The 14,522-nt window shown below is 49.3% G+C and overlaps 1 protein-coding gene across 1 annotated transcript in view; it reads left to right on the forward strand.

The window, feature by feature from the left end:
- Positions 1-5,258: 5,258 nt before the first annotated feature.
- Positions 5,259-14,522, forward strand: part of KCNK12 (potassium two pore domain channel subfamily K member 12) — a 47,504-nt gene continuing 38,240 nt past the window's right edge. The window contains exon 1 of the mRNA XM_019748652.3: positions 5,259-7,102. Within this exon, the coding sequence (XP_019604211.1) occupies positions 6,712-7,102 (391 nt within the window). The 5' untranslated portion in view covers positions 5,259-6,711. The remainder of the gene's footprint in view (positions 7,103-14,522) is intronic.

Raw genomic sequence — 14,522 nt, forward strand, 5'->3', positions numbered from 1 at the left:
GTCAGGCCTGTTAATTGTCTCACAGCATTGGAAGGTCTAAATTCTTACCTCAGGCTGATTTCAAGCTGGGACTTCTGAATATTAGGAATATTAGTGAAAGATAATGGGAAACAGTGGGTTAAAACATAAAGGTTAATTCTGTCCCATAAAGAAGACAAGAGATGTGCTTTCCTCTGTTATGCAAGCTCATTTCATCATCTTTCTCCTCCACAATGTGGCTTCCATCCTCAGTCACCTCATAATTCAAAATGGCAGCTGGAGCCCCAGCCATCACATCCACATTCTAGTAAGCATGACTAAGGACGGAGAAATGGTAGAAGGGCAAAAGGGCACCCCTTTCTGTGGAATTAGCCTCCTTTACACAGCCTTCCTGAAAATACTACCTACGATTTTACTAGAACTTAAAAATACAGTCCCACCTAACTACAAGGAAGGCTGGAAAATATAGTGTTTTAACTGGGCACATTGACACCCCCAATAAAACGGGTGTTCTGTTGCTGAAATAGAGGGAGAAAATGAATTTGGGTGGGAACTAGCCATCTCATTGAGAAGCCAAACCCAAACACTTACTGATATTTTAATGGCGATGGAAAGAGTTATGAAAAAATACAGGGTGGGGAAAAGAGGGAGGAACCTTAAAAATTCCAGGGACACCTACAATGTGAAACTTCATTTGGGAAGACGCTATGCCAGCAAATAATGCCCTCTCTCTATATATGAAAGTAATGTAAGCTCCAGGTTTACTAATCAATCCCAGCTACCTGGAACAGTTTTGGGCACATAGTATATGCTCAAAAACATGTTTGCATTGAAATATTTGAAATATTTTTGAACAACCTATATTAAATAAAAAAGTTTAAAGTAGTAGGTACAGTATTCCATGATTTTAATAACATTAACTATGTGTACAGAGATAGATAGGATAGATAGATAGATGATAGATTGACAGATAGAGCCAGCCAATGAGGCAAGAAACTCATTAAAATGACTGATGACAGTAATTCTGGATAATGGGATGGAATTTGGGGTAATTTGTGTTTTCTTCTTTTTTTGCTTTTTTGAATTTTCCAATTATTCTAAGTTAATTATATCTTACTTATATAGTCTTTAAAAAGTTATATCAAAATTCCATTTGCGACAAACTGGATACTTGTATGGCCTTACTTGTAGAACAAAAAATATAAATCAGATTTTAAAATTAGAAAGAGTTGAAATAGACATTTAAAAGTACTTCTTTTTTTTATTAGTTTCATAGGTACAAAACAGCATGTTGATTAGATACGTATCCACCTCATGAAGTGATAACCCCACAAGTCTGCTACCCATCTGACACCGTACATCGCTATTAGAAAAAATCACTTCTTAATAAAGAGTGATTGGGACTGGAATAGAGGGCTCATGGAGACGTTCAGACAAGGAACCCACAGCTTTCTGGGCAAGAGAGCGCGGAGGCACGGAGTGATCCCCAGTGGTCTCGTGGCCACTCCTCACCATAGGATTCTGGGCTTCATGTCCTAGCTCCTTGTCAACAGACAGGCATCAGTGGCTTTATTAATCCTCAAGCTTCATAGTGACATAAAGATAACATGGTGCATTCTTTTGAAAGACAGATATGGAAATGAACCCAGGCAAGTTTTACTACTAGAGCCCCTGACTCTACATCCAATATGTTCCTTGCGGATCCCTCTGTTCCTCGGCAGATACCCCTCGCTGTGGCGCTGTCTGTGGGGAGACAGAAGTTTGCCATGAAGTTGGCTTCAGTAGGCCTGAGTCTACCTATGTTAGATGTCTGACTCTCACTCTGGAAGAAAAGCACTCCCCTTTGGGTTTCCCGGGGTCAATTATTGCATGCACTGAAGTCGTACTGAGAGGCTGAGAGGCCAGCCAACGAGGTCGTGGATTATAAAACACAAAGACTCTTCCCTCTCCTCTCACCCACATCCACTCACTGCTTGCCACAGTGACTTGAACACAACATGCTTCCACATTTGTACCCAGGTCAATTCCCTCTCTTCCAGTCCACATGAACCCTACCTGGCCTTCAGGACCAGTCTGCACCTGCCTTCTACCCACAGCTTCTTCCCACTCCTACAGCCCTCACCACACGCGTCTTTCTCTGACCTCCCGTGATCAGCTCCTATCTGCTATGGCATAGTCCTGACTGCTTCATATATGTATACCTTGTCTCCTCAACCAGACCTCAAGCTCCTGTGGGAAGACAGAGCATATAGAGCTCATCACACACACACACACACACACACACACACACACACACACACACACAGTTCATAGCATTGTGGTATCCTGCTACACAACTAACTTTCAATGAGTAATGCAGACAATGAATATTAGCAGAGTTCTGACATCAGGAAGATCAAAGACATTTAGAAGCACCCTGGACATTTTTAATCTGCTACTTGGAAGGCATAATTTTTTCATCAAAATTTTACCTACACCATTTAATTTTTAAGAGAAAGTATTTTTGGCGCAAGCACCTTTAATTTCATAATCAATTTTCTCTTTAGCAAAGCTAAATTGTTTCTATTTTTTATTTTTCTCTGGGATAAATTCTTTTCTGTTCTTTTTTTTCTCCAAAAAATATTGGTTCAATTAGTTGCATTTGTATTTGTTTTTTAACAGGTTTGTTGAGATATAATTCACCTACCATACAATTCACCCATTTAGCACATAAAATGTGATGCTTTTTAGCATAGTCAGAACTATGCGCATCATCACCACAATCAATTGTAGAACATTTTTATCACCTTCAAAAGAAACCTCATACCTGTTAGCAGTCACTCCCATTCCTCTTTAATATGCCAGCCCTTAGCCACCACTAAGTTACTTCTGTCTTTATGGATTTGCTTCCTCTGGACATCTCATACAGATGAAATCGTATGTCATCTTCTGTGACTTGCTTCTTTCACTTAGTAAAATGCTTTCAAGATTCACTCATGTTTTAGCATATATAAGTCCTTCATTCTCTTTTGCTTAATATTTAATTGTATGGTTATATCACATAGTAGTTATTCATTCACAAGTTGATGGACATATGGCTGTTTCCACTCTTTATTAATAGTTATTACGGATAATGCTGCTGTGAACACTGTGAACATCTATGTACACGTTTTTGTATGATGTATATTTTAAATTATGTTGAGTATATACCTAGGAGTGGAGTTGCCAGTTGATTGCATTTGACCTTACCTCATTTTCCTAGTTAACACTCCTGCCATTGTGTCTTCTTTTATAAAAGACAGAAAGAACAAGAAAGAGAGACAGAAAGAGAAAGACAGAGGCCATCCCTGCTTAGGTGTCTTCTCTGAAGTTCCCAAGAGCATAGCAGAATCAAATGATCTACAAGTTGAAATGATGGCATCAAAGTGATTGAGTCAAAATATCCTATAAAGGAAAAGTTTACAAATAAAAGGTCTAACCTGAGCTATATATTTGAAAAGCTAGAGAGGAGGAGAAAGATGGCACTAAAGTTTTACAGCTTTGGGGGAGCCATTGGAGACTGTGGTCTAGGGACATCAGTCACATAATCAGATCAAATGGGCATGATTACAACCATGACTGGCAGGTGCAGGCAAGCTGGACCTAAGGGAGGATGCACTGAGCTAGCAAGCCCCCATCCTTGGGAACCTGTAGGAGCAATTCCAGGCTGGGGTAAAGGCTTCGAGGACAGCTAGCTGGAAGTCAGTGACTTAAATGTTGATTCAGTGGGCAAAATTGGCATTCATCATGGGTCTGGTTCCCCAAAGAACCTGTACCTATGTGCAGGGAACTCATCATTTTGCTATTACATAAATTGATTAGGTCATTCAGAGTGGAGATTGATGCCAGGGGTTCACTGCTAATCAAGCTAGAATAACAAGCTGGAAGACAAGGTAGGCCTTCCGCCAACTGGGCAAGGAGTTGGTCCAGAGGCATGGAACACTGCAGTGAAGCACTGTCCCTGCCCTGGGAGTCTGAGCAAAGAAAGCCACTGAGAGGTCTGTCAATGCATCTGGAAACTCCAGAGCCAACTCCTGGAATGACACTTCTCAGGGCTTCTGTCAGTGCTTCTGACCAGTGAAGTGGAATCCAGACCCAGAGATCCATGGCTGGACAATCTCCCCTGCCTACAGAAGCTTGTAGAGATGGGGGTATTGTAGGAATGGGGAACAGGCTTGGCTGACACCAGGGTAGGGCCCAGGATAGGCAAAGACTTGGAGAGAGAAAGCAGTTGAAGTGTATTTTGCCAATACTAACAATAGTCTGCATTGGCAATAATTTGTGTCTGTATAAGGTTCCCACCAAGCTCTGGAAACAAAGGAGGAGAGGGCTCCCCTTTCTCCTGGATGAGATGTTCTTCCACACACACCAAGATTCCCCTGCCTCTTTCTAAGGAGATCACTGCAAAACTCACCACATGCTACCCAGTGCCAGGAAGCTAACTTCTGACTTTGGTGGTGGAGTCTTTCCCCATCGGTCCCCTCCCATCTCCAGTTGGCTCCATCTACAAACTGGAGAAGCATTTCCACGATGATTCAAGACTCTAGTGTATGTTGGTTTGGGAAAATCAACATCCCAAGTCAGATGCCTTTCAGCTTTCCCATAGCTTTCTGTGCTCCCTCCCCCACACCCAGTCTCCACTTGGGGCATGTGGTCAGAGGCCCCTGGTTTCCAGTCCACAAAATGCTCCATGAGTGGTGGAGGCTCATTCAGGGCCCACTTTGAGCACCCTGACCCTTAGGGGACTGATGCCGCTGCCATCACTTTGGGTCAACCTTAGTTTGAGTGCTTTCTATGGTGGAAGCCAGGTATTTAGGGTGGAGGGCCAGGTCTGCATTTTGCCACAGTTCACCCAGCTAGGGTACGTAAGCACAGTCACATTATCTTTTATTTTCTGTCATCTATGTCATCTCATCATCATCAGGGTCCCCCCTCTTGTAGAAGGGGAATGGGCTAGCTGTCCAAAGAGGATGGTTTTCTTTCTGTACCAAGGGCGTCCTCACCACAGAACTTTGTGGCCCAGTCTAAGACGGCCTGAGACCCACTGGCAGAGAAGCTTCCGCGACAGCGAAGAGCATCCTTGGTGTTTCCTGGTCGTGGAAGGGCAGAAAGGGTGACGATTTCCCCCGGCGCTCAAGAGCACCCCATCCTCCCCTCCTCCAGCATGGATGGAGGGGAGCCAGCCAGCTAGCTCCCCTTACATTTCCTCTACCCACCCTGTCGCAGCCAGGTTCTCATCCAGACTCCCCAACGCTGGGCTGGAGGTGCCAGGGAGCTAAACCGGCCAGAGGAGATCCAAGCAGACCGTGGGCCTAAACGCTTCCTCCTCTGGTGGCACGTTGGTTCCCTACTTGCTCTAGACTCCTCCTGTCTCCATTCTGCAGCATCCCCGCCCTGTCAGCACGCTGCTTCAGCGATCCCACCTGCCTCCGACTGGGGAGACACGCAGCACGTAGAAAGGGAAACAGTGCGTTTGGGGAGCACAGTCCTGCAGGGTGACCGGCCTCGCGGGGCGCCGCGGGCCCCGCAGCCCTAGAGCCTCCTGCCCCGCGGCTGCGGCACAGATGCGCTGTCCGCGGTGCTGACGCTGGCCGCCCGCTCAGTCGAGAGGCGGGGGAGACGCCCTCATACCTGGGTCGCCGGAGCCGAGTGACCCCACCCCCACTCCTTTCCAAGCGGGATCATTTCCCCAAAAGAACCATCTGAGACCTGGCGCTGCGGATGGATCCAGAAAGAAGCGAGTAAGAGGGAACTTAAACTTCAGACTGGAGCCAGAGAAACCCCGTGTCGGTGGAGTCGTATTGTGCAGGCCCCAGCCCCTGAGACCGCAGGGCACCATCAAGTTGAGCAAAGTTTGGCGGCAGGTTCGAGATAAGGGAGGGATTCTGGAACCGAAGTGCAGGGAGGGGCCGAACGGGGTTCCCCGGTGGGGTGGTAGCCAGCACTGCAGTCCGGACACCTGCTTCCGTGCCCCGCATTTGTGCCGCCAGAACGACCCGGAGGAGTCGCAGCAGCCCAACTCCCCACCCCTTTCCTCCCTTCCTTACTCCCCCCAACCCCAACACCCCGCCCCGGGCGCCAGTGACTCCGCCTCTCTGTGCCGGGCGGCTCTCCGGCTAGAGATGGAAAGGGAGCGCTTCCCCTGACTCGGCTCGGTTCTGAGGCTCCGAAGCCGACGCCGCTAACTCAGGCCCGGGGGCGGGAGCTGGACTGCTTGTGCATCCGGAGCCTGGGAGCCGCAGAGCCGGGAGCGCCTCATGGGACGCCCCCGGGGCCTCTCTTTGTGCTCTGCTGCCGCGTCCCAGTCCTAGGCGCCCGGGCTCTACAGCCCGCCCCTCCCGCAGCCCGCGGCCTGTCTGGAGAGGAGTATGAGGCCCGCGGCCCCGCGGACGCCAGCCACCAGAAGGCAGGGGCCTAGCATCAGACCCCCGCGCCCGAGGGCGGCGGGTGAGGAGACGCGGGAGCCCGCGAGGCGTCGGGGCGGGGAGAGGAGCGCCCCAGCCCGGGCGCTGGAAGGGCCGCGGGACCCGTGTGCGGCCTGAGCGCCGAGGAGGAGGCGGAGGCATCCAGCCGTCCGGGCTCTGGGAAGGCGGCGAGGGGCTCCGCGGCGCCCCCCGACCACTGGCCACCATCCTCACGCTTCTGCTCCCGTGGGGGGGATGTCGCGGCCCGGGCCACGAGCGCCGCCCCGGCCCTGGGGCTGAGCTCCGGACCATGTCCTCCCGCAGCCCTCGGCCCCCGCCCCGCCGCTGCCGCCGCCGCCTGCCGCGCCCCTCCTGCTGCTGCTGCTGCTGTCGCCGCTCGCACCTCAACGAGGACACGGGCCGCTTCGTGCTGCTGGCAGCGCTCATCGGCCTCTACCTGGTGGCAGGCGCCACAGTCTTCTCGGCGCTGGAGAGCCCGGGCGAAGCGGAGGCGCGGGCGCGCTGGGGCGCCACGCTGCGCAACTTCAGCGCGGCGCACGGCGTAGCGGAGCCGGAGCTGCGCGCCTTCCTCCGGCACTACGAGGCCGCGCTGGCAGCCGGCGTCCGGGCCGATGCGCTACGCCCGCGCTGGGACTTCCCCGGAGCCTTCTACTTCGTGGGCACAGTGGTATCAACCATAGGTGAGCGGCGCGCCCCGCGCGCGTTTCCTCTCCGCGCCTTTCACCTGCCGCCCTTTCTGCTGTTCGGCGGCTGGGGCCGCGTCTCTCCGCTCCCCCTTCTCTTCTAATATCCCATTGCCTACTTTAGTCTCATCCTCTCCTGTCCTCCCGTCCCCCTCCTCCTGCCCTTCTCTCTTAACTGGATTTCGACGCGGAAGGTGGCGTGAAAGGGCCATCCTGGCGCTCACCCAGCGGTGACTCGCCTGGCAGTGCGGCCAAATGGGGAGAACTCTCACGCAGGCACTGGGCAGACCCGGGGGTCGCCCGCGCTCCAGCACTTGCCAGCTCCGAACCTCTGTGCGCCTCAGTTTTCTCCTCCTGTGAGCACATGTGCCAAAGGCCTGCGGCTGCCCTCCTAGTTCTCACACCCCCTGGGTCTCAGTTTCCTTTTACAAATGATTTGGAAAGCCCCTTCTCTCTTCACCGCCACTCACAGCTTTTTTATCTCCCCTTTCTCTCTCCCTTTCCCCTTTCCACCTCCCTTCCTCCCTCTCCCTCTCTCTTCCCCCCCCCCCCTTTTTCCATGCGTTCTCCCCTCAACAACCTCTAGCCCTTTTGCCCAGGGAAAGGCGACCACTTTCTCCCAAATCTTTTTGCGAGATCGCCTTCCCACACGCTTCCCCTACAGTCTACACCGCCCCCTCCTCAAAGAAAAGCCCGTGAGACTTGGAGGCCAGGACTTCAGCCACTCTTGTTTTGCCCCCCCTCCCTTGGCTTTCTACCCGTCTCCTCGCCTCCCCGCCACCATCGTCTCCTTCAATTTCTTCACCTCTCTTTGTTACCTTACCATTCTTTCCAACCAATAGTCGCACCAAGGGGTAGCTGGGGTGGGGGGAATGGTAGTTTCTCTATACTATCCATCATCCCTTCTCCCTGTTTTTTGGCATAAACAGTTCATGGTTTCACAATCTTGCAAAAAATGCTTTGTAAATACTCCTTGAAGCTCCCCCCTTCTCCCACTTTCATCCCTCCTCTGAGCATCTCCTGTAGGGATCCTGGAGCCACCACTGCTCCACATTCCACATCTACCATCTCTTCTTGTCCTCTCACCTACTTTCCCAATCCCCTCCTCTCTCCCTGGGCCCTGGGTGTCACGTGAAACAGACCTCCTTCCCAGTTACTGTACAGAGTGCATAACTTATACAAGATTTTCACTTGGGCAAGATTTTATGTGTGTCCCATCCACTCCTGCTTGGAGGATAGGAGAAGGCATTTGACTTGTGGGACCGCTAGTCACCCCAAGGCACTGTGTCCTGGTGGTGGTTTTGGAGGAAGAGGCTGGATGGCTGAGAAGTGAGGTATTTCATAGACACACCTTCCCTTGGGTGGCTTCTGAGCTGGCTTGATACGCTGCTTAGAGACAGGGACATGGACTAACTGACCAGCATAAGCCATCGTCAGATGGCTGCTGGGAGGCAGGAAGACGGCAGCCATGTGCAGGATAGAGCAGACAGAAAGGTCTCTCTGACTGTGTATGTATAGTCTACTAAACGGCTTCCTTTCCTTCAGGGATTTTTCATGTGTCATGCTTTATATGATTACTTTAAATAAAAAAGGCAAATATGGCCCAATTCCAAAACACACACAAATTGGCTAAAAATACGCTTTAAAAGCTATATCATGTTGTTATGGTGATTGAAGATATAAAATGACCCCATCAGAAAAAATCCCCTTTTAAGGGCTGCATCAAGTTGCTATAGCAACTAGAGTTTTTTTAAGTGCTTTAAAAGTACTACGGATGCTTAGTCTTGGAGGATGACATCATGTGTTCATAGCTCATTATTGATTTGCACTCTTCCTCTTGTAAACACCCTTTTGCTCTCTTCCACCTAGAGGCACACCTGTGCACATATTGGGCAGCCACAGCATTTCTCTCCCAGTGACAAAATCCAAAGGCAAAGCGAAAGCAGTGCCCTCTTCCCCTATGGGCTGTGAGTTTATCCAGATGGAGCCCCATTCCAGTGACCTATGGTCTCTTTGTCTCTCTGATGAACTCCTATCACTTTCTTCATTCACTGCCCAGCCACAGCTTCTAAAGTTTTCCTCAGCTCTTTGCACAAAATCAAGGCAGTGTATTGGCAAATTGTTCCAAGCCCCAGCCTTTAATCTCCTGGCAGGAATGGCTGTTCTTTAGTCAAATGGAAAAGGAACTATGTTCTCTTTCTTGATTTGTGTTTTTGGATGTAGGCAAGCGGTGTAGGAGGGCTGAAGCATGTGGCTGTGTTAGGAATGACCCAGCACATTGTTTCCAAAATCTGCTACAGGAAAACATTCATCTCTGAGGGAGCTACACTAAGACCAGAACTAGCTTGTGGACAGCTCAGCATTGAACTAGCCTTTTGCAGGGGTACCAAGATAGTAGCACACGTAGCAGCGTCTCTGTCTGTTATCTACCCGCTGTCATGGTCTGGGGTAGTGGTTCAAATTGGTCAGATAAGTTCTGCTGAATTCCAAAATAGCACGATTGTCATTTCAGCCTTCTCTTGCAAAATGCACTTGGATGACATTTAAATAAAGACTTACTTATGTCAGTTTTTCTTCTGCTTATATAGTTCCTTCCCCTTAAATGCCCTGAGACAATTATCATTATTACTGGATTCAGCTTTTATGGATTCAGCAACTCAGGGAGCCAAAGAGTCCAAAATGGACCGTCAGGATCCTCTTCCAGTGAAGAGGAAAATTAGCAGGCACTCAGCTTTATTTGATCAGTGAATGTCAGCGCGTGAATGGTCCATGCAACAGTGTGGACATTTTTCTGTGTGTGTGTGTGTGTGTTGTGTAGACCCAGCTAAATGACTCATTTAGAGTTTAGTATAGAAACCCTTCCTTCATTCATTCCATAAATATGATGTATTGTGCATGTCAGATCCGGGGCTATATTTTGAAAAGTTAAAGTTTATTCTACAAGGCAAAGGTTAAAGCACATTCCAGTCTGGGCCGTTGGTGGCATACCTTGGCTATCCTTACTAAAGATGATTAGAACAAGGAGGGAGCCTCTCATCCAATCCCATGTGATACAGTGTTACGAGACTTGTCTCAACTCACAGTTAATTATGTGTTTAGCTGGGTTTAGAATCCAAGTTAGGCAATGTTTGTTCTACAGATTTCATGCGTATAATTGGTAGTCACATTCTTGTTTGAGACTGAAGTATTTACTAATGTGTGTGTGTGTGTGTGTGTGTGTGTGAGAGAGAGAGAGAGAGAGAGAGAGAGAGAGAGAGAGAGAGAGAGAGAGAGAGAGAGAGAGAGGAGAAGAGGGGAGGGGAGGGGAGAGTAGGGGAGAGTAGGGGAGAGTAGGGGAGAGGAGAAGAGGCGAAAAGAGGGCTGGGCAGAAAGACTGATCTGTTATCAGGCCAACAACTGATTAAGTCCAGAGAAAACTCAAAGGAACAGACTTATCTTAGAGGTTATACTGACCAAGAGCATCTGGCAGGTCTTAGATATCTGGGAAGACAAGATCTAACCAAGAAGGTCAGAGGCTGGAAGGCTAACAAGTGGGAGACCGTCTGGTAAATGCTGGTCCAAGGACAGAAGCCACTTGCTCTCCTTCAGCCTCCTTTTGCATGTGTGTGTAGCGGATGGGGAGAAAGAACAGGAATGGGCCTTCAGCGAGAGGGAGGCATAGAGGAAAAGTTCAGGTGTGGCTGTGAGTCCTGAGGGTTAGATGGAACACCATGAGGAGACGCAATATTTGTCCTGACATTTGGCTTGAGCAGAGCCCCACATCCAGAGCTAGGCCACTTCTGTATCTACATGGCACAGAACCAGTGAGAAAATTGCCAGTGATTGTTCAGCAGTAGCTAAGCCTGTATAGAAAGTCAACCTGAATAGCTCAAGCAAAATAAAAATCCACCTTGTGGTCTAAATTATTCAATTGATTGCTTCCACTGAACTAAAATCCTGGGTAATTATTATTTCTCCCACTTATGCTATGTGACCTATCCCCAAGGGGTTGAAATCAAGTTTGTTTTCATGTCATTGTGTCCTTTTACTCGTCCCTCTACTGAACAAAATCCAAGACAAGCATAACTCATTATATATGCACGTGTGGCCTTTGGCGTGTCGTTATCTACATCCCCTGTGAACTCCTAGGGAGAAAGATTGCAGCTTGTGTTCATTTAGTACTGAGCAATATTCTCGGAGGCAGTGCTCTAGCTCAAAAATATTTAAGCAATCCAAAGAGTATTAATCTATCATTTGACATCCTAAAGGATGTTTTACTGGTTTACTTTGAAAAGATTAAAAGGAAACTCTCCACTTGGGGTTTTAATTATGCAACTGCTGTCAGACTTACACATAGGGAAGAACATATTTGAAAGTCTTTCTCAATTGGCAGCTTGATATAAACAGAAATATTTTTGCTTCCTTTTATTAGGTTTTCTGGCAGCATATTTCAGCTATACAGCTAAAACCATGCCGCTATAGATGGGAGGGTGTAGGTATAAGCGTTGTCACTTTTGGCACTGCATAATTTAGCTTGCTACTTTCAGATTTAGGCACACTTAATTATTCAGCTGCGAGATTAGTAACAAGTCCTAACTTTTTTCCTCTTTTTGAACGTGGATTTAATTTTTTTTTTTTTTTTTGCTTCAAAGGAAACATTATAAGACCGAAATGTCACTACCACATTTACATTGGGACTTTCTTCTAACATGTGTGTAATCCAGCTGGAAGTGGTTCTAATACCAGGAGTGAAATACATTACCCAGGAGAAGAGCACCTTTCCTCACTTATTTCCCTCACCAGCTATTTTGTATTGAAAGATGATGCTATGAGAACTTTGAAGGACATGTAGGGAAAAAGAATATAGCATTCGATTGGAAACTTTACATGGAGAGCAGGAAATGTGTTCTCATTCACTGCTCCATCCTCAGCCCCCAGCACCGGACCCAGCACATAGTAAACACTCGATAACTATTTATTCAATGACTAAGACAACAAGTCATTCATGGTCCAACTGCGCTAACCTAACTCTTCCTTTGTGCAGGTTCCCCTGCAGTTCTTTGTCATCCCTTTTGTAGGGAAAAGGAAAGAAATAAATTGGTCTGTGCCAAACTGCTTCCCTTTTGTTAAAATGATATCATCAGTGTGTCCATGTTTACACATAGCCTTCACGTGCTAATTTTAGTGGGTGCACAATATGCATCCCATTTGGTGGCTGTTCTATAATTACTGCCCCTATTGCTGAGTAGCTGGGTGATTCCCCGTTGGGGGCCGCTTTGAGTAATGCCACAGTGCTCATCTTTATGCAGGTAGCCTTTTCTTTCTGTAATAGCTTCTTGGGTTGAATTCCTAGCAGTGAAATTGCTGAGTGAATGGCTACGGCTGTCTTCCTGCCTCCGTGGCCAACGTCTTTGGAGCGAGGGGCTGCCTGGTCTCTCCCAAGCTGAACCCACACCTCTACAAAGCCTAGCAAAGATTGGACAGTTATTCAGCTAATTGTTCCGTGGAAACAGGCCACAGATCCACTTGGTTCTCTCCAGGTTGTACTCAGTCCCAGGGGCTGAGCTGCCCCTTCCCACACCCCACCCCCACCAAGGCTGTGGCTTCAGGGTCTTTAGTCTCCCTTGCTTTAAAGAAAAAGCCACTTCCTTTGGGAAGTTTTGGGTGAGTGGAGAAGGGCAGGAAGGATCAACAGGCTGGAGCAGCTTCCAGACTGCGAGAGAAGTGTACCTGGACCTTTTTCCCAGCTGTCCCCTGTGCTCTAGGGACAGTCTGCCCCTACTCCTGGGCCACGCCAGCTGAGGGAGAGCAGTTTTCCTTTCTGTCCTGACTGTGCCCAGGGGCCTCAGCCTGGAATAGCCCAGAATCGTGCCACATGGAGCAAATATCTACCCCTAGAGTATTGCAGCTGGATAGCACCATAGAAATCCTCCAGAACTGTTCCCAAGTATTTAGACCATTTTGTCAACAAAAGCCAACACACAGTCCAGTTAGAAAACAGACAGGAGCAGAGCTGCTCTAACTAGGGGTGGGGGCCAGAGCCTTGCCCATTGGGCCTCCCCTGGGATGCTGTATACTCCCCAAAGCCTTCTCTGAGGAGCCCTAGATATCCTCCAAGACCAACTTGAAGAAGCTAACTTAGCCTTGTTCCTCATTTTACACAAGGTTCAGAGAGGGGGAGACATTGCCCAAAGTTACACAGCAAGTCAGAGGAGCATTTGCTGAGATCTGGAGCTCATCCGTATGGACTCTGAGGTCCGTGACTTCAAGGCTTGAGCTCTTGCCCTGCCCTGGAAGAGTTTCCTGAATACTGCCAAGGTCTCTCTCTCTCTCTCTCTCTCTCTCTTCCCCCCCCCCCCCCGGCCCCAGCAAATGATGGGACAAGTATAGACCCAGATCCTCCAACCATGGATCTTCTGAGCAGGTCCCAGGCTTCCCAGCAGGGGAGCGTTAAGCGGTACATCCAGGAGAAAGGGAAGAGCTTGTAGAGAGGAGCTTCTGAGGAGCGGCACAGGTCAGTCCAGTGCCTTGGAGGTGTCCTCCAGGGCAAAGCTCCTGCTCTATGTGAAGGTGGTGGCAGGGCCTTAGGTCTGTGTTGGAAGGTGGAGTCCAGGGCCACCACCAAATGCAGTGGGACTCTCCCTGCCCTTGCGTGGCTGCCTCAGACTCAGGAGCTGGGAGAGAGCAAAAGGCCATTGTGTTCCTGTGGTCACCCCCCGCCCTGGGTCTCCCTCCATCTTTTGGTCCTCCCTTTGCTTCTGCCCAGCTCCACTGACTTTCCCAGGATCCAGGGCTGGGACAGGGGCTGCCAGCCAGACAACCAGAATGCGTGAGGCTGAGAGGGGCCCGCTGGGCAGTCTTGGCCTCTGACCTCACCCGAGAGAATGGCAGGATTTTTATGCAGGGAAGGTTGGGGAGGCAGAGGGTCTTGAGGATATGAGGTCATAGGACCTTCCATGGGATGGAGAAAAGCCTTTTCACAGTACATGGGAGATGCTGGAAGAGAGTGGGGACAGAACCAGACTATTGGCCCTCACCCCACGCCAGCTCTTGGCTGCCACCACTGCTGTCAAGCGCTGGCCCCAGAAGTTCTGTTCTAAAACCTTCCTTCCCCTAGCCAATCGCCAGGTCTAGCTCTTCCTCAGGAGAATCTAGGCCTCCTCTGCCAGCCGCAGGTGGCTTTGGTGGAGGCTGCTCTGGATCCTGTCTGTGAGTGTCGCCTCCTCTCTGAGCTTGAGTTCCAGTCCCAACTCTGCCACTTACAAGCCGTGCACTCTGGGCGTGTGGACGTACCTCTCCTTACCCAGGTTTGCTCTGTAAAGTGAGGATAATGATGGTTCCTGCCTCATGGGGTAACTTTGAGGACTGAGTGAGCTAATTTGTGTATAGGGCTTGGCAAGCCTTCCGTAAGCGTTAGCTGCCCAAAGCTGGGCTAGCC

This window comes from Rhinolophus sinicus, chromosome 2 (genome assembly GCF_057876585.1).
Source record: "Rhinolophus sinicus isolate RSI-liver-muscle chromosome 2, RSI-T2T, whole genome shotgun sequence".
In the NCBI taxonomy this organism is placed as follows: domain Eukaryota; kingdom Metazoa; phylum Chordata; class Mammalia; order Chiroptera; family Rhinolophidae; genus Rhinolophus; species Rhinolophus sinicus.